Source organism: Tarenaya hassleriana, unplaced genomic scaffold (genome assembly GCF_000463585.1).
Source record: "Tarenaya hassleriana unplaced genomic scaffold, ASM46358v1 Cleome11, whole genome shotgun sequence".
NCBI lineage: Eukaryota > Viridiplantae > Streptophyta > Magnoliopsida > Brassicales > Cleomaceae > Tarenaya > Tarenaya hassleriana.
In genome coordinates, this window is record NW_010961290.1 from 3,844,850 (window position 1) to 3,862,972 (window position 18,123).

Consider the following 18,123-nt stretch of genomic DNA (forward strand, 5'->3'; position numbering starts at 1 on the left):
ATGAATCATTAACATTTTGTGAGTCAACGTAAATACTGCATTTTCATTATGTAATTGAAATGTAATCTTTACAATCAAAATCTCAGTACATATTCAATCAAATTTATCATTGAAGAACAAAATAAGCAGGCAAATATATAAACTAAGTATATACGATTTATTTCTTCTTTGAAAAAAAAATAACAGCATAATTTAAATTTAACCCCATAGATTTCCAATATATCTCTTTTTATAAATGTATTCAGTATCACATTACAAAAATACAACTGTCATTTTGAATGATAATCTCCCATTTTACATATAATCAAAATGATAACCTTTTATGATATACAAAATACATCGAAATTTTTTAATCCTTTCTGATTATTATCAGATGGGATAATCCTTCAATGATTTTTATTTTAATAAAACGGTGAAAACTATATTTTTCACCAACATAATAAACTTTTCCCATACTTTCTTGTCCATTTCCCGTTTCGAGGTCGAAATAGAACCGAACGTCGAGTCAAGCCCGTCCATCGCGACCGTGTACAACCGACCGGTGGAACCACGTGGATTCATTGGAGAATCTTCGAACAGCAACAACAACAATGATGTTGCTGTTGGACCAAGGCTGAGATTCTCCGTTCCGGTGGTTCGGACCGACGCACATTTTCCTTGGATAAGATTACCCAAATGCCTACAGAGAAAACAGTTTACGCGTGAGCCATCAACCGAGCCGACGGTTTCCGCCTCGCCCACGGTGGTTTGGACCACAGCCCTCGACGTCCTCGTAGTCTTCGAAGCTCGTCTCCGGGCTGTTGTACGGACCTTGTTTTTGCTTTAGCTATTGAGACGACAATAACATGTTTGACAAAACTTTGTAATCTCTTTCATTGTACAAGTTCTGTCTCCATTTTTTTTTGTTTTTTTTTCAAATCTGCTTGAAAACTCTACATTTTTAGATATCGAAAACTTTGAGGAATATGTATATGTATATATATACACACACATACATACATACATACATACATACATACATACATACATACATACATACATACTTAGATATATATTCTAGAAAATACCTTAACAGTGTTTACACATGAAATCTATCTTGGATTTTCGTTACCTTAAAAGTTGAAAATCTTTCTCTTTTGGGTTTGAATTTTAACTAATTTATTTATGCATAATATGGATTTAGAAAATTAATATTTTTATTTCTTTATTTTACTTCAAATGGAATCAAAGCATTATCATATATTTTACAAAAATGGAAAAGTATCTATTTTATAAAAGGAATAAAATCTGACATAGTTTTTTTCTTAACTAATTTTGGACAAATAAAGAATGTAACTTTTTTTTAAAAGTAAGTGTTGGTATTATCTGACAAATTGATATCATACTTATCTTGGAAAAAAACCATACCATATTAGCAATTAAACTATTTTGGCCAATTACATCTCGCATTTTATATTCGGAATGGGCAGAGACTAAATAGGAAAATAAATCAAAAACATTACCAACAATCATAATCTTGATTGCATATATGGCTATATTCATTTCCTTAATCAGATAACATTTACAAGAAAATCTCCTATTCATGATAGAGGCAGTCAAAATGTATGTACATCTACAAATTAATTACATACTTTGTTAGAGAGATGTGCTATATCTTATCTGCACCCTCCAAAAATGGACACAGTGTGAAATCTCTTGACTATAATTGTTATATTAATTATGTGTATGACCAAATACTTCTATATTGACCATGAAAATATTACCAATTTAGAGAAAATAAATAAATAAGGGTAAAAGGGTAATTGATATATCCATTGTTCAAAAAACATTTAATAACCTCGCCTTTTATTCTTGTGTATTGCTTCTTTATTCACAATATTTACTCCACCCCGAGAGAGAGAAAAAAACATTCTCCATTTGTTATCAAAGCAACAAACCCAAGCAAAAAATATTTTCTTTCTTTGCGTTTTGGATTTTTTCCCTTGAAAATGATGATGAGTTTTGGTAGCGTTATGAGCGTTTGCGGCGGTAGCGGAAGTGGCGATGGATGCAACGGTGATGGCCGTAGCGGTGGTTCGGGCAAGTCGCCGAGACAAAGCGACATCATATGTTCTATTTGTCTCGAACTTGTCCTTGACAACGGTGAAAGAGCTTGGACAAAGCTTGCATGCGGTCACTTCTTCCACCTTGGTAATTTTTTTTATTTAAATAATATTTTCAAGGGATATGGAGAACTCTATTTGAACGTTTTTAACTTTTTTCTTATTAAAAATAGATTTTTTCGAGAAATATGGTTGAACATATTTAAATAATTTTTTTTAGTTTAGATTTTTTTATTTAAAATATTTTTCAATAATTTTGTGTATTATTTTTATGGTTGGAATTACAAATTGTGAGTTTATTTTATCTAATCAATATGGAATTTTTTTTATGTATGAATTATCAATAATGGTTTTCTCGTATTCCTTTCCCGAAAAAAAATTAATAGAGAAATTATTAATAATGGTTTTTCAATCGCATAAATTGAAAAAAATGATCTTTGATTTTAATACAGAAAGATAAACCCTTAATATTTTTCAAAAAATTCGTCAAATTTAACTATTTATTTAATCGATTGTTAGTTTTAATGTTTTTGTTAGAAGAAACTGAACAGTCATTTCAATTTTTTCATGTTATGACAATTTCATATATATATATATATATATATATATATATATATATATATATATATGTTGTGTATTGCTAGATTGCATTGGATCTGCATTTAATTCGAAAGGTGCGATGGAATGTCCGAACTGTCGGGTTACGGAGAACGGAGACTGGCGTTACGCAAATGGCTATCCGAATCTTGAATTTGATGATATCAGCAGCGACTACACGTCAACGGTATCTTATATATTGCATTTCCATTTTCAACAGCTTTGATCGAATATTTTCTATTAGCTGCAGCAATATTCGCATTTCTAATTTGTTTTTTTAATTTTTATAAAATTTTACAGGCCATCGAAAATCTGATGTCGACGGTGTTCCAGACAACATTTCAGTAAGAAACTTGTACCATCTATTGAAATATGATGTGTTTTATTTTATACATTTTTTTTAAAAAAAAATTTGGTGTTCCACCTCACATAATATCCAATTACTATAACATTTCTAAGATTCGATACATAATCTGAGATTTGCACAGTTTTTAGATGCGTAGATAAGTTGAAAAACAAATTTCCAACAATTTGTTGAATTTTTTTTTATCTTTAAGATTAAATTTATGTAAACCAATCTAAGTTAATATGTATATTAAATTCTTTGACAAATGAAAATCTACCTAAATAAATTCCGAATTTGATCCAATAACAAATGTAGGGGATAAAAAACGAAATTGTTTTATAAATAATATATATCTATTAGTTTTTCAGTTAAATTTTATATCAACGGATGATATTTTTCTTTTTTTAACTATTAAAACATCAAAGTTTGGAAAATATTTGAAAACAATATTCTATCTCACACAAATCAATAAAAATTGTATTTCTATATTTTTCTTCAATAAAAGTTTATACGTATACATATAAGTGTTTCGTTTACGGAAAATTATTTCTCTTCAAATTTTAGAAAGGGAAAATGATGTCATTTTTAGTGATAATATCATGTTTCCTATTTTTTTTCTATACGATCAAAATGATCTCACTTGATAAAAATATTTTTTTATTGGTTTCTGTTTGTATAAGTTTTTGCAAGTATTTATACTACTAAATGAAATCTTACAATTTTATTATCTTTCTATATTATTTTTGTTAATATTTTTATCATTATATATATAGTACAATTACAATTTTCTGTTCATATATAGTTTATTTCGTATAGAAAATTATCAAATAAAAATAATATTTATGTTTAGTAATGACAAAAAAAATTTTAAAAATCCTAAAATTGACTATTTATAAGTATTTTTTGTTATGAATAAATATGAAAAAGTGACAACGACGTATTCTTATTGAAAATATCATATTTTATAATATAAACACACAATATGAACTTGAATGCGAAGATTTTTTTTTTACAAATGATCAAAATGATATTGCAGCGTTTAACATAAACTATATATTTTTTAATCTTTTGCCATTATTGGATTTGGTTGTACGAAATATCTTTTCAGTGTGTTTATTTCTTTAGAGAAGTACATATAGGTTTAATTAGTGGAAATTTTTACGAGATAAATCTTACTTTTTTGGTAAATTCAAAATATTTTTTTAATACGAATACATTTTAAAAAATTTGACATTAGACATTGTTGATCGAAATAATGTTTTTGCAAAATAGAAACTAATACAGGACAATATTTTTATTTTTTTTTCTTTTATAAATGAATAAAACGAAAACGGCAACGTCTTTTGAAACATAACAATATCAAACTTTTTTTTTTCAATGGAACATCATTTAGGTTTAGTAATTGAGATATTTTTCGAAAATAACCGTTAAGATTGGTAACTTATAAATATATATATATATATATATATATATATATGAATGCATATAAAAATAACAGTGGAAGATATATTCTTGTTCTAATGACGTTTTTAAAGTCATTAGAACAAGAATATATCTTCCATTTTTTTTGTTTTTAAAAACCGATCAAAACGACGTCGTCTTATCAGATATAAAATATATTTACGTTTTAATTTTTATAATTATTTGATTTATTTTTCCGTCTCATATTTATTAAACATTACATTTTTTAATGCTACATATATCTTTGCGATTCTTTTTCAATGAAACATCATTTAGGTTGCGTAATTGAGATATTTTTCTAAAATAACCGTTAAGATTGGTAACTTATAAATATATATATGTATATGTATATGAATGCATATAAAAATAATTGTGGAAGATACATTCTTGTTCTAATGACGTATTTAAAGTCATTAGAACAAGAATATATCTTCCTTTTTTTTGTTTTTAAAAACCGATCAAAACGACGTCGTCTTATCAGATATCAAATATATTTACATTTTAACTTTTATGATTATTTGATTTATTTTTCGGTCTCATATTTATTAAACATTACATTTTTTAATGCTATATATATCTTTGCGATTCTATTCTTTTAGTAGGAAACAGAAATAATATTCATATCGACGTATCATAAACTATCGTTTCCGATATTTGCATATTTCTAATCCTATCCTTAACCTCTAAATGCATTCAAATATATAGTAATTATGCTCTAATCTTCATTTCTTCCCTCAAAACATTTTGACGAACCTAATTCGACTAAATTTTTAATATTTTTCGCCGATTTTTTTTGTTTATTTTTTCAGAATAGACTTGGAGCCGAACGTCGAGTCAACAAGTCTCTACGACACAGGCCACCGTTGGGATACAGGCCAACGTTGGGATCTCGACAGTTCGTACCGTGGACGCCCTTGGATCCTAGGAGAATCTTCCAACCACAATAACAGCAACAACAATAATAACATTGTTGTTGTCGGTCCAAGATATGGTTCGGAGCAACGGCTCCATCAGCTAAGACCTTCAACGGGAGCCTTTGGTCCGTCTTCTTCGTCGTCAACGCCACCGCAACGTCAGAACCGTCGAAGGTATGCAACCCTACTTCTCTCATGCATGTAATAATGCTCATTGCTTCTGCTGAAGAATCGATTAAATGACAACATTTTGAAGACATTAGATGTTAAGGAGCTTCTTACGTAATGGATAGATTCTCTTGTTTGAAATGCGTATATTTCAATATAGAAATACAACGTCATTTTGAATGAGATTATCTTCTTTTCTTTTTTTTTTTATCTTTTACGAATCATCAAAACGACGTCGTCTTATCAAATACAAAATACATTGGTTATTTTACATGTTTTAGATTATTAGTTTGTTTTTATATTATTTCTTCCCTCAATATTTGTTGGTTAATAACCCATCTCTTCAAATTTATTTTGTTTTAAAAAGAGTTAATGGGTAGATTTTCTTATTTGAAATAACGTATATTTTAATATAGAAACATAACACCATTTTTGTCGAGATTATCTCTTTATTTTTTTATCTTTTATGAATCATCAAAACGACGTCGTCTAATCAAATACAAAATATATTCTTTATTTTACATGTTTTAGATTATTAGTTTGCTTTTCTCTTACTTCTTCCCTCAATATTTGTTGGTTAATAACACATCTCTTCAAATCTATTTGTTTTAAAAAGAGTTAACATGTATATTCTCTTATTTGAAATGACGTATATTTCAATATAGAAATATAATGTCATTTTGAATAAGAAGATCATTTTTTTTATCTTTTATAAATTATCAAAACGACGTCGTCTTTTAAAATACACATTGATTATTTTATATATTTAGATTATTAAGTTTGCTACTATCTTACTTCTTCCATGAATATTTGATGATTAATAACATATTTTTTTCAAATCTATTTGTTTTAATAAGGCACGCGAAAATAGTTGATGAATAGATTTTCTTTTTCGAAATGATATATTTTTAATATAGAAACATAACGTCATTTTGAATGAGATCATTTCTTTTTTTTTTTTTTACGAATCATTAAAACGACGTCGTCTTTTAAAATATAAAATATATTTATTATTTTATATATCTAGATTATTAAATTGACTACTATTTTAGTTCTTCCATGAATATTTGATAACTAATAACATATCTTTTCAATATAAAAACAGTGTCATTTAAATAAAATCTTTTTTTTATCTTTTACGAATAATCAAAACGACGTCGTCTTATCACATTCAAAATACATTCGTTATTTTACATGTTTAGATTATTAGATTTGCTCCTATCTTACTTCTTGGTTAAATATTTATTGGTTAATGACATACTTTTTCAAATCTATTTCGTCTAGTAGACGATGAAAATCATTTTTCTACCAACATAGCTCGCGAGCTACACACATGACAACTCCGTTCGTTCATTAGAAATTTGACGAATTTTCAACAAACTTTCTGGTATTTTTTTATGTTGGTTTCGTGTTTTCAGGACGGGTATGGGACGGATCAGCGACTCAAACCCCTCGGAAGCGGCCCGTGGTCGGGTACATGGAGGTTCGAACCGCGGAGGCGGAAGCAGCAGCAACGGGAATAGGTCGAGAGGTTCCTACCAAAGTCTCCAAGAGCGGATGAGGATTTCGAGGAGCCGGTTCGGTCCGTCGGCCTCTGCATCTTCTCACCCTCCCACCCGTCGCGGGTAATCCCACCCCTCCTCTGGTTTACTTCTTTAGCTAGCAATTTTATACGAATTTTCAATTTATTAAATAAAATACGTTAACGTTTTCTCCAAATACCAAATAAATATACCAATTTTTAAATACCTAAAAGACCGCTCTAACGGTCCAATTAAGTTTGCTCGTTTTCGTTCATTATATGGGTATTGGGGGTTATATTTCCACACGAAGGAAACAATTATTTGTTCGTCTCTTTCCATACGCAGCAACCAGAGAAACAGGGCTCCTCATCCTCCTACTGCCAATCAGCCGCGGCGCATCTGGCGACCAGTTGGCTCCAGAAGCTCCGAACCAGCAGCCGCAGCCACTGCCGCGACCGCAACCGCAACCTCAGTGAACCACTCAGGGAACCACTCAGGGACAGTGCTCGTGGATCAGACACCAAGCAACAGACCGTACAACCTGAGATCAGGAAGCAGAAGGAACAACGAAATGGCATTACCGGAGATGGAGAACGTCTACACGTCGGAGCAGGCGGAGGCTGTCCCGATCAATCGCTGGAACAATCGGAGAAGACGGAGTGGCCGACGTACGAGAGGGAATAACGCGGGAAACCCAGCGATGGCGGCGAGAATGTTAGACGAAGATGACGAGCTGTTGAACAGATTGATTTCGGAGCTGGAGGGTTCTCCTTTTGCTCCGACAGGAATCGACTCTGAAAATGCTCCCTAGACGGCGGTTGTTTTCGAACTTTGTTTCTCTTTTTGCTCCGGTTAGTTGCTTCCATTTCTTTTTCGTCGGTCGGATTGTTGTTATCTTGTTTAGGGATCGTTCTTGTTCCTTTTCTGTTTTTTTTTTTGGATCTTAGGAGTAAGTAACATTCCCATCTTCAGCTCGGGTTCGTTATTTTCGAATTAAACTTTTTGTATTTGGGATTTCGGTTTATAAAATAAATTTTGTTTAACAGGGCATCTTTATTTCCACAAAGCATTCGATTTCAGCTTAATTCGAATTCGATTTTTCAATTTATATATATATAAAAAAAAATCATCTCCATTGCCGATTCTAGCATCATGTATTTATAGAGGGCATATGGTCTTGTTACATATGTAATAGAAATGAGGAATAATTCCTCAGTTAAAGACCATAGATTAAAGTTTAACAAAAAAAAGTCTAATAATAACGTTAATTCGAATGTTCAAAAGAAAAGCTACACGAACCTGATCCATATTAACCAGAGATCAATCAGGGGTGCGAACTCTGCATCATTCAGCTCAGTCTTTTTACCACAATAACCTTTAGTGCACTGATCCAGGGACGAGTGGGATTAGTCTGAATATGCAAGACTTAAAGTCTCAAACCGCCGTTCAGGAGCATCTCATGGTATAACAAAAACAAAACTCCATAAAATCATGTGTCTTAAGTACTAACTTCTCCGTTCCACAAGTCTAAAAAAGAACAAAATACGACCCGACACTGAACTCAGATTCATGTTGCGTGTTCAGAGCTAAACCATAACGGCAAGACTCACTGATTCAACTCGACAATTCACGATGAACTAGAGATGAGATTACTGCTGAAAGAAAGCGTATCCCTCTTCCTCACTTGTTTTTTCTCTCAACTGGATTTCACCTGCAGAGTCGGGGATATAGTGCAAAAGTCAGAACAAGAAGAAGACAATGAAGAAGGAGCAATATACCAAAGGATATTAGGAATTGAGTTAGGAGTCTTTGTTGCATACAGACGGCGAGGGGAGCGGGACACACTGCGACTCCTCGATGGGCTTCGATCTTTCTCCCGAGGCTGTGGTTTTGTTTGGTTCGATTTGGTCAGAAGGAATAACAAACAGAGAAGAGCGGATTAGTTAAGTATCGATACGAATAATCAAAACCTCCAACTTCCACACCATCATCATAAGCATAATATCAGAAATGACTCAGTGTTTTCACCACTCATCTCAGTAATTTCGCATTTTCCATCAGACGCATTTTGTCGACAAAGCAAAATGGTTCATGGCAAACCAACACATGGAGTCACTTCTAATTAAACCGGTTAATGCAGATGCCAAAAGCAAACAAGAAAATAATGCAGGCCAAGTTTAGGTTTTCGACTTACCGGTGATACTGGAGACTTTGATCTCGATCTTGATATGGACCTGCAAAAACCAGGAAACTTCATGACTATGCCTTCACCACACAGTTGGCTTTTCAACCAGGTCATGAGCGCTTAACTCCAGACCCAGGGCGGAGGAACCCAAAAGACTCCAGGCACAGTGGAAAACATAGTATTTCATAGAACGATATCCAAACAGTCTGTGATCCGATCCTATAGCTGATACGTGCTGGACACCAGACCCAAAAGAGAAGCTAAAGTTCATGATAATCCAGCTTTGTTAATCCAATCCAAGAATCCATCTAGATGACCCATGAAGTCCCTAAGATCCAATCCCCAGCTCGCCGCAGAGAGCCAGATCTAGAAAACAAACAAGGGTGTACATTCTTAAACAATGTAATATGATGAAAGATGAATCCCCCAGAGCCACTATATGATCCCTCACCTCAAATTGCAAAACAATCTCACAAAACAGAGAAGCTTCTCTAGAGAAAAACACATTAAGAAGAATGAAACAAACAGAAAAAACACATGGGATACTGGAAAGACCAAACAAAAGCTCAGTCTTGGTTCAGATGAAAAACACACACAAAATTTTGTCTGGAAATTTGGCCAAAACAAAAAAGGTAGCTGCTCAGAGCCCAGATAGCTCTGTAAAAAAAAGCTAGAAACGACAATTCAAATGTATGGACTGAGATCTTTACTAGGATTATGGACCACAACTCAGAACTGGAGACAAAACATTTGTTTTTATCAGGGTTTTTGCAAGATACAGGTCCAACATGCCTGTGCATGTCATCACGGAAGGGAAACATTAGCAATAACAAGAAGAAATGCCTGCAGTTGATTCTAGGTACTGGACCGAGAGAACAATAAAGTGAGCTCAAACGAATAGGCTTAACTCCAGTAATCAGTTCCCTATCAAATCACTTGAGAAGTTCCATACACTAGAACTAACAAGCTAATAATATATGGAGTTACAAATGTAAAAAATGAAGCAGATCCATCAACTCGTACCTCGAGACAGAGCGTGCCGGTGAACAGGAACGAGGGGAAGCAGATTTTGCAGGAGATGCACTGCAATGTGTTGTAAAGACAGCCAATCAGTATGATAAGCATAAACAACAAAACCAATCCTTTTTTCCTGTGCTTCAAGGCTGATGAGAGAACAACACAACAGACCTCCTGCTCCTGCTCCTGCTCCTGCTACTATAGCTTCGACCACGGCTTTGACTCCGGCTATATCTTCGGCCTCGGCTTCGACTCCTGCTTCTGCTTCGAGAATAATATGGGCTACGGCTCGCACTTCTTGAGTCATACTCTCTAACCTACAAAAGCTTTGGCAATAGCAAAACTTAGATGAAGGTATAAGCATAGAGCTATACAAAACATGGAATCTGATATTGCATACCCGTATATAAGCTCGAGAGAAAGCATTCCGAAATTCAGAGTCATCAAGTTTCCTGATCTGTTGAACAAAAATTGAAAAGAACTATGAAATCCAACATTTTCCTTGGATAAGATTACCCAAATGCCTACAGAGAAAACAACAACACTTCGAATCTAAAACACCGGAAAATTTTTGGTGCAGAGGACCAACTCACCGCATATTTCATATCATCATAGTTGGTATAATCCACTACCCCTGTCATGCCTGCAAAAGAAACGAAAAACATGTTGTAACAAATGCTATAATTCTGATACCTAAAACCAGTCAAAATAGCTGACACATGGCATAGGTCGTATATCAGACTTCTCCCCAGGAGACACACTAAGATATCAAAATGTGATTGCCTACATATCAGCAGTTCGAATTAAAAACTGTAAGTAATCTCACCTCCTCGCTCACGGAAAACTTCAGAAAAGCAAACAAAGCCAGCTTTGCGCATGTGATCCTAACCACCCAACACAAGCCAATTACATAAGCTGTTCAATCATCGGTCTAACTGGAACAGGGACTAAAACATCAGAAGAAGTCAGTCCTTACCTTAAGATCCTGCCATGAAGCAGACGACGGTAATCCCGTTACAAGAACTGCACATTAACGACATAAATTTCATACTCTATCAAGGGTAAAGAATACACTGGGAAAACGATACATACCACGATACTCTGACCGCCTCGAGGGTGCATGGCTACCACTGTAACTGTTGTATCTATCCACTGAAGATGAACCTCTTCGACCACCATGAGCAAGTTCAACCTGGAACCGACAATAACTAATAAGATAAAACACAGAGAGAAAACAGAACCAATCTGTAGAAGCAGACATCAGTGAATCACTAACCCGCAACCGACACCCATCAAAATTATACCCATCCCGTCCCCGAATAGCATCTTCAGCATCGCGAGGATCTTCAAACTGCATCAAACATATCCCTCGGTCAAGCAAAATGTTAAATTTAATCAGAACATATACTTATGCGTGCAAATACGTGCTAGTCCCAATCATGCATACCTCAACAAAAGCATAACCAGGAGGCCTTGGCGGAATCTTCAAATCAATGTCAACAATGGGTCCATACTGAAACCAAGATTCAATACGTAGATCAAAATCTCATGCAAAGCAAAAACCAATCATCCCAATTCCCAACGCCAAAATTCTAACCCAATCTTAAAGTAAACAGAAAACGAGATCACGAGACTGCAATTTTTGTAAATTACCATACACGGCTACAAGTAAAACCACATATAACCCATGCGGCAAGAACCCTAACCAAATTCAAAAACTCAACAAATGCAATCACAGACCACCAGAAAATTTTGGAAAAAAAGATAATAGAGAAGAAATGCGTTCGAAACCTTGTAGAAGAGATCTTCAACTTCTCTCATGCGAATGTCTCCAGGCAAATTCCCCACGTAGATTGTTCGGCTCCATCGGTTACTCATCTGAAATCTCCCACAACACAACATGTTAAAAGTAAAATTTCGGAAATTTTTCACAGAAAGATTGATTGCAATTCGCAACCCTAGAAAGTACCGTAACTCACTTTCGCGCTCAGAGAGAGAGAGAGAGAGAGAGAGAGCGAGAGAGAGAGAGAGAGAGAGAGGGAGGGGGCGGGCGCCGCGTGGAAAGAATCGACCTGAGATGAAGAGTATTCATGAGATAGATATGATCAGGTGTTGCCGTGCTAAAGTACATATCTTGTATCCGGATTATTAGCCGTACGATCAGAGTATGTTAGATCTGATTCGGCTCCGGTCTTTGGGCCGAAACATCTAGCAACTTCTTCTTGCCCATATTTAAAATCCAGCGTATTAGTAACTCAAGATTCCATGAACTTTCATATCAGAGTATTTTACAAATAATTTTGTATTCGTTTTTAAATAAAACACTGTTACAATATAGTCAGAAATTATAACAGTTAAGTTACTCGTAGAGGTTTCCAGATCTCGTAAAGTTTACATGACCCCAAAAAAAATAAAAATATCTCCATAGGTATGTGATTCAAAATAAATGATTCTTCAGTGTATTTGGGGAGACACGCCACGACTTGCATCGTACCATTACCAGTAAAATAATATCATCAAAACATATAATTGTTGCCTACAGCTTGATGATACAATACAATGTTGAAGAAAATGGGTTGGCAAGTTGGCATTTTCAATGCCTTTTCAATTTTTAATTCAAGTTTACTCAATATATTTGTTGGTGAGCAGAATGATAACTAATTAAATAATATGTAAAAATATCTCGAAATCAAATAAACTTGAACCGAAAATAAATCAAATATAAAAATAATTAAAAATGAAAAATGAATATTTTTTAAATAAACACAATAAATTCTAATAAATATAATTTAAAAAACAAAAAATAACTGAAAAATAATAGAATCCAAATCCAAAATATTCACTCTTATTATAATTCTTTTGTTTCATTTGAGATTCAAATAATATCTTAACTCTTCAATCTGTGATATTTATTTTTCAAAGTTCCCCCGGTCAAAATGACATATTTTCCATCGTGTACTTATTTTATTTTTAAAAATTTTAAAGTATCATAACATTTTCATCTCTTCCGACGCAATTAAGAAATAAATATATGTAAAAAATATGATTTTGAAAATACTGAATTGTTTTTCGAAGATATTAGTAAATATTTCAAAATACATGAATTTATTACAATTTTCAGATACCCTAAATATTATAAACTGTTATTTCTCGGGGAAAAAACCCAACTACCAATTTGTTGAAAGAAAAAAAAATTAACGATAAATTCAAGGAATTGCAATACTTTAATTTGTCGTGATATATTGAACGAAACAAGCGCGATATATTGTTGGCGGCTAAGATCATTCGTGGGGCACCAGTGTAAATAAGCGGAAATCCAGGAACATTTCATCCTAATGTAGATAAAGCTAAGGGTACTTCCGTAATTTAAGAGAAAGCGAAGATGCGACCACGTGAGATCGATTCTCAGCCCTCGATTTATGCCACGTGTCCTTCCGATCTATACATCTCCATCTTAACCGGGTCCCACATCCATCAAAATCGACCTTATCCCCATTACAGTCAAGGATCCGAATGCCGCGTCATCATCAGATCAACGGCCCAGATATCTCCGATCTTCTTTAAATTCCGTTCCCTTGCTACTCATTTCGGAACTCTACCAGAGCAAACGATTACCTCTAATTTAAGCCGGAAAAACTTTTCTGCGTTATCGTTCGCGACGAGTTTTCGTTTGCTAACCTGCGCCACCTCTCTGCATGGGCTTACTCGATCATCTCTGGGATGATACCGTCGCTGGTCCGCGGCCGGATAACGGTCTCGGCAAGCTTCGGAAACACCAAACCTTTAGTTTCCGGCCGAGCTCCGGAAATGGTACGCCGTATTTCGCTGTTTTACGCCGGTGATTCGATCTACCGACGAATGAAATCATGAACCGTTAAAATATCACATACAATCTGAAACGCTATAATATATATGAACGATGGTCGGAGGGCGTGAGATCCGTTTCTGTCCGATGATCGCTTGGTCTGTGACTGGTTTTTGCCTTACATCAGACAGATGATTAAGTGATTTGTTTTTTTCGTTTCATTTTTTGGATTGGAACGGCTATGAATAGATCAATCCGAGGGTGGGAGCGTGGAATCGACGGACGAGGCGGTGAAAGTCACCCGCAGCATCATGATAGTGAAGCCACCGGGATACCAGGGCGGGTCAGCTCCGGTATCAGCTCCGGTATCTCCGGCGGGTTCAACACCTCCGGTATCTCCTTTTTCCGGTGAGTTTCAATATTTGCTTTCCTTGTTTGTCCCTGGATCTACGCCTTAATTACAACCTTACACTCCTGGAAAACGGGAATATCATTCTGAAGAAGAGTAGGTGGAACAGTGCGCTGTTCAGGAGTAATTTCGTCAATTCGGCTGATATCGCTGATAGACAAAAGTGTCGAGGGTAGTTTGGTCATTTACTGTTCGTTGTCAAATGGGATAGTGAAAACAACAGATATATTTGTCTGCTCTTACAAAGTCTTTCCCGGTGTAAATGGCACTTTTATCCTCCTGTCCATTTCTTCTAATGCATGGGACCAGTGCTGCATCATTATTATGGAGAGGACCCGTTATATTTTATTTGTGTAATTGTTGTATGCTATTATTGATGTAACCCAAATTGTTTAATCTTGGATTAGGTGAGCTGTCTTGGCTAATACAAATACCTAAGATAAGTTTCTTGATAGGGAGATATGATGATCTGATGGCTCTTTTCTTTGTCCTTTTTATCTGTTTTCATCTGAATCACGAGGCGTGAGCGTATAGTTCTTGTTCCTACATGTATACTATTACATGGTGATAAAAATTTGATTGTGATTAGGGATAATTATCAAAGACTGGAGATATATATATATATATATACATATATTAAATGGTGTTTTGTTTGTGGACTCTAATCGGGGGCATTATCCAAAATACCCTCCTTTTGCTAAAACTACTTCTACACATACCCTTCTCCAGTTGTGACCTTGTGACCAGATATGGTCACATGATGGTCACATTGGTCATAACATTAAATTTATGTTGATTACATTAAATCACCATGGTCACACCTTACATATCATACTAATCATTTGGTAAAATCATCAAAAATCTAACGTTGTGACCAATGTGACCATCATGTGACCATACAATTATTTTGGTCACAAGGTCACAACTGGAGAAGGGTAGGTGCAGAATTAGTTTTAGCATAAAGAGGGTATTTTGGATATTTTGCCACTCTAATCGCATTCTGAACCCAGTTAGCCGTTCTATCAGGTTGAGAACGTTTCTTTTTAGGTCTGTAATTTGGTTTGGTTCGGTTTAGTTTGATTTGGTCTGGGTTTGTTTACAGTTTTCTTTCTCAGTTTTGATTTGTATTGGAAGAATTTTATTTTTCGTTTTGATCAATAACACACAAGAGAATTTGTTTCGATTCTTTTGATCTCTCCGAGATTAGAACACGATATTAGAGAGTATGGTTTGACACCTCGGAGAGATCGATAGAATCAAAACGAATCAAAGAGAATTGATCTCTATAAGAGAGAGTTCCGAGAAGTTTCTTGTTGTATTATTGATTCAAGAGAACATGTATTTTGCCCTTGTGTAAATTGAGCTGCGAACTTAGCGTCTTTATCATGTTGGTGTGTTTGTGTTTGATGAAATTGTTATGAGGGGAAAAAAAGCTAACGATGAAGAACAAATCCGTGTTTTTTTTTTGGGTGCGAGCGGAGAAAATGCAGGAGGAGGGAAGGAGTCGTTTAGGTTTAGGAGAAGGTCGTCAACTGTGGAGGCATTCGACAAGGCAAGCGAGGCTGGACCAAGGAGCTCTCCTCCTCCTTACGGCCTGTGACATCTAACTCTACGTACGCCTTCATCGCCCCCAAACACGACAAAGGGTAATACCGTAATTTCACCACGGTTCCGATGACCGTGGTTTTTTTATTTGCGGAGGAGAAGACAGAGAGAGGCTTGTCGACTTTGGGCATGTTTGGGTTTCTTAGGCCGAGAGCTTTTGGTGTGTTTGTTTGTCTGTTTGTTCGGTTGTCTGTGATGCATAATGTTTAAGATGTGATGTGATGATGATCTTTTTTAGGCTTTTGGGTAAATGGTAATATGTAAATGTTTGTAAATTTTTCCTCCAAATAAAATGTAAATGTTTTTGGTGCAAAAGTTCTTCGAAAAAAGCGTTCTTGTTCTCCATGTAGAAGTGATTTACATGTTCTCTCCAATCAACAATTGTTGATCCTTGATCATTCTTTTGAGGGTAATCTAAAAAAAGATATGAGAAGTGGTGGTCGTCGTTAACCGAATAGTCGAACCAAATCGAATAAAATATAACGGTAATCAAACCGAATTGATATAAAAACTAAACGGTTATATATTAATTTATCTAGGAGAGATTTGCTGCGTGGAAGACAATATAAATTCCACTGATAGATTAGAAAATACAGAAGGGAAGCCATACGGATGGATATTGTCATTTGGGGCATGTCTCAAACTCTTCATTAGAGAGTTTCAAGCTTCCTCTTTCGACAACAGGTCATGTGAAAGATCACAACTTGGTGATAGTGACGTGTGTTTTGGCTTTGGCTTCCAATACGTTGCATAGAGCACCATCTGAGCTGTCCCAAGCAGAAATCCAACCCCATTTGGAATCTACAACCACACATTTTCACCCCAAAAAACAAAAACCCTAAATCAAATCCCCATCTTTCCTTTATTACTATGTACATATATATGTATATGTGTATAGTAGTAGTTTACTTGAGTAGAAAATAACATATACCCCAATGAACCAATCAGCGGTGAGGAAAGCGTAGGTAGTCCAAACTCCACCATTAATGAAGAGGAAAAACGACAGCAGGAAAGGCATGTACTCCACGCTCTTTGTCGTCACCACCGTTTTCTATCTCCATTTTATATATATATAAAAAACGCAATTAAGACAACTGCAAAAAAAAAAAAAAAAAAAAAACTAATTCCCATTTAACAATGCATATCCCTTGAATGATTTTCAGGATTTATTTAGAACTTCCACGGCAAGAAAATTGGGATTCATCATTCTGCTCTACTCATGTTCTGATTAATTTTTTTTATTTTAAGAAAATTAAGGAGAGAGAGAGGACCATGGCAGAGAGAGGAGAGCCATAGCAGACCATACTGAAAGTGAGAGACATGAAACCGGCAGCATTGATTCTTGTCTCCCCCTCCATCATAAATTGCATCACCAACACTGCTGCCCCGGGGAACACCACATCCAGCACTCCCACCATTATCCCTGCGCTCATCTGTGTAATCAACCCGCAATATAGTTCATCACGATGATACATAGTTTTATTTCTGACTTCGATTTGGACCGACAACAACCTTAAAAGGGTGTTTAGATCATAAAACGTTGATCGTTGTCATCGATAATATTACAAGACAATGTCAGATTTGAGAAAAAAAAGAAGTGATGAAAACATATATTGTTAACTTAAGAAGCAAAATAAGAAGCAAGACAATGTCAAATTATATTTTTATATCATCGGTCGATATGTCATTGTCGATGAAACTAGTATATCATACCCTGAAATAGTTGAATATGTGAACTCATTAGTGAAGTTCAAATACGATCCTTGGGGCCCAAACTATAGTATATACCCTTCTTGCAATCACATGGGTCCCTAGCTAGGGTTCTTGAAATTGAAACCTATGTTTTACATTCATACATCCTTCTTGATGCTGTGATTAACTAGGATCTATGACCATAAAGAGAAATCGACGACTATATATATGAAACCATTTCATAAAAAAATTATTGGAACTAGATCAATATCTTATATATATATATATATATATATATA

The 18,123-nt window shown here is 34.8% G+C and overlaps 4 protein-coding genes across 10 annotated transcripts in view; 2 read left to right on the forward strand and 2 right to left on the reverse strand.

Annotated features, from left to right (window-relative positions):
- Window positions 1-1,888: 1,888 nt before the first annotated feature.
- On the forward strand, window positions 1,889-8,122 carry LOC104805890. Its single transcript, XM_010530596.1, has 6 exons — window positions 1,889-2,190; window positions 2,747-2,886; window positions 3,000-3,043; window positions 5,316-5,594; window positions 7,007-7,213; window positions 7,457-8,122. The coding sequence occupies exons 1-6, from the start codon at window positions 1,989-1,991 to the stop codon at window positions 7,920-7,922; spliced, it is 1,338 nt and encodes a 445-aa protein (XP_010528898.1). The 5' UTR covers window positions 1,889-1,988; the 3' UTR covers window positions 7,923-8,122.
- Window positions 8,123-8,571: 449 nt separating this feature from the next.
- On the reverse strand, window positions 8,572-12,322 carry LOC104805891 (serine/arginine-rich splicing factor SR30-like). Of its 5 annotated transcripts, XM_010530597.2 has the most exons (14): window positions 12,293-12,322; window positions 12,105-12,191; window positions 11,761-11,826; window positions 11,590-11,664; window positions 11,406-11,505; window positions 11,290-11,336; window positions 11,140-11,197; window positions 10,907-10,956; window positions 10,714-10,770; window positions 10,485-10,630; window positions 10,320-10,379; window positions 9,306-9,345; window positions 8,932-8,993; window positions 8,572-8,822 (listed from the first exon to the last, which is right to left on the reverse strand). In XM_010530597.2, the coding sequence occupies exons 2-14, from the start codon at window positions 12,189-12,191 to the stop codon at window positions 8,819-8,821; spliced, it is 852 nt and encodes a 283-aa protein (XP_010528899.1). In that variant the 5' UTR covers window positions 12,293-12,322; the 3' UTR covers window positions 8,572-8,818. The 5 variants fall into 5 exon arrangements, 2 of the variants coding, with proteins under 2 accessions (XP_010528899.1, XP_019057071.1); XM_019201526.1 differs by lacking the exon at window positions 12,293-12,322 and having other exon boundaries at window positions 12,105-12,251; XR_002023788.1 differs by lacking the exons at window positions 8,572-8,822; window positions 12,293-12,322 and adding an exon at window positions 9,422-9,662 and having other exon boundaries at window positions 8,943-8,993; window positions 12,105-12,251.
- A 1,577-nt stretch (window positions 12,323-13,899) lies between these two features.
- On the forward strand, window positions 13,900-16,450 carry LOC104805892 (dormancy-associated protein homolog 3). 3 transcript variants are annotated; one of them, XM_010530598.1, is made up of 3 exons: window positions 13,900-14,123; window positions 14,368-14,526; window positions 15,997-16,450. In XM_010530598.1, the coding sequence occupies exons 1-3, from the start codon at window positions 14,009-14,011 to the stop codon at window positions 16,125-16,127; spliced, it is 405 nt and encodes a 134-aa protein (XP_010528900.1). In that variant the 5' UTR covers window positions 13,900-14,008; the 3' UTR covers window positions 16,128-16,450. The 3 variants fall into 3 exon arrangements, with proteins under 3 accessions (XP_010528900.1, XP_010528901.1, XP_010528902.1); XM_010530599.1 differs by having other exon boundaries at window positions 16,009-16,450; XM_010530600.1 differs by having other exon boundaries at window positions 13,901-14,123; window positions 16,018-16,450.
- A 189-nt stretch (window positions 16,451-16,639) lies between these two features.
- LOC104806005 (bidirectional sugar transporter SWEET16-like) overlaps window positions 16,640-18,123 on the reverse strand; it is a 2,211-nt gene continuing 727 nt past the window's right edge. Inside the window, exons 4-6 of the mRNA XM_019201527.1 lie at window positions 17,404-17,565; window positions 17,064-17,183; window positions 16,640-16,933 (exon numbers count right to left, since the gene is read on the reverse strand). Coding sequence (XP_019057072.1) covers window positions 16,793-16,933; window positions 17,064-17,183; window positions 17,404-17,565 — 423 coding nt within the window. The 3' untranslated portion in view covers window positions 16,640-16,792. The remainder of the gene's footprint in view (window positions 16,934-17,063; window positions 17,184-17,403; window positions 17,566-18,123) is intronic.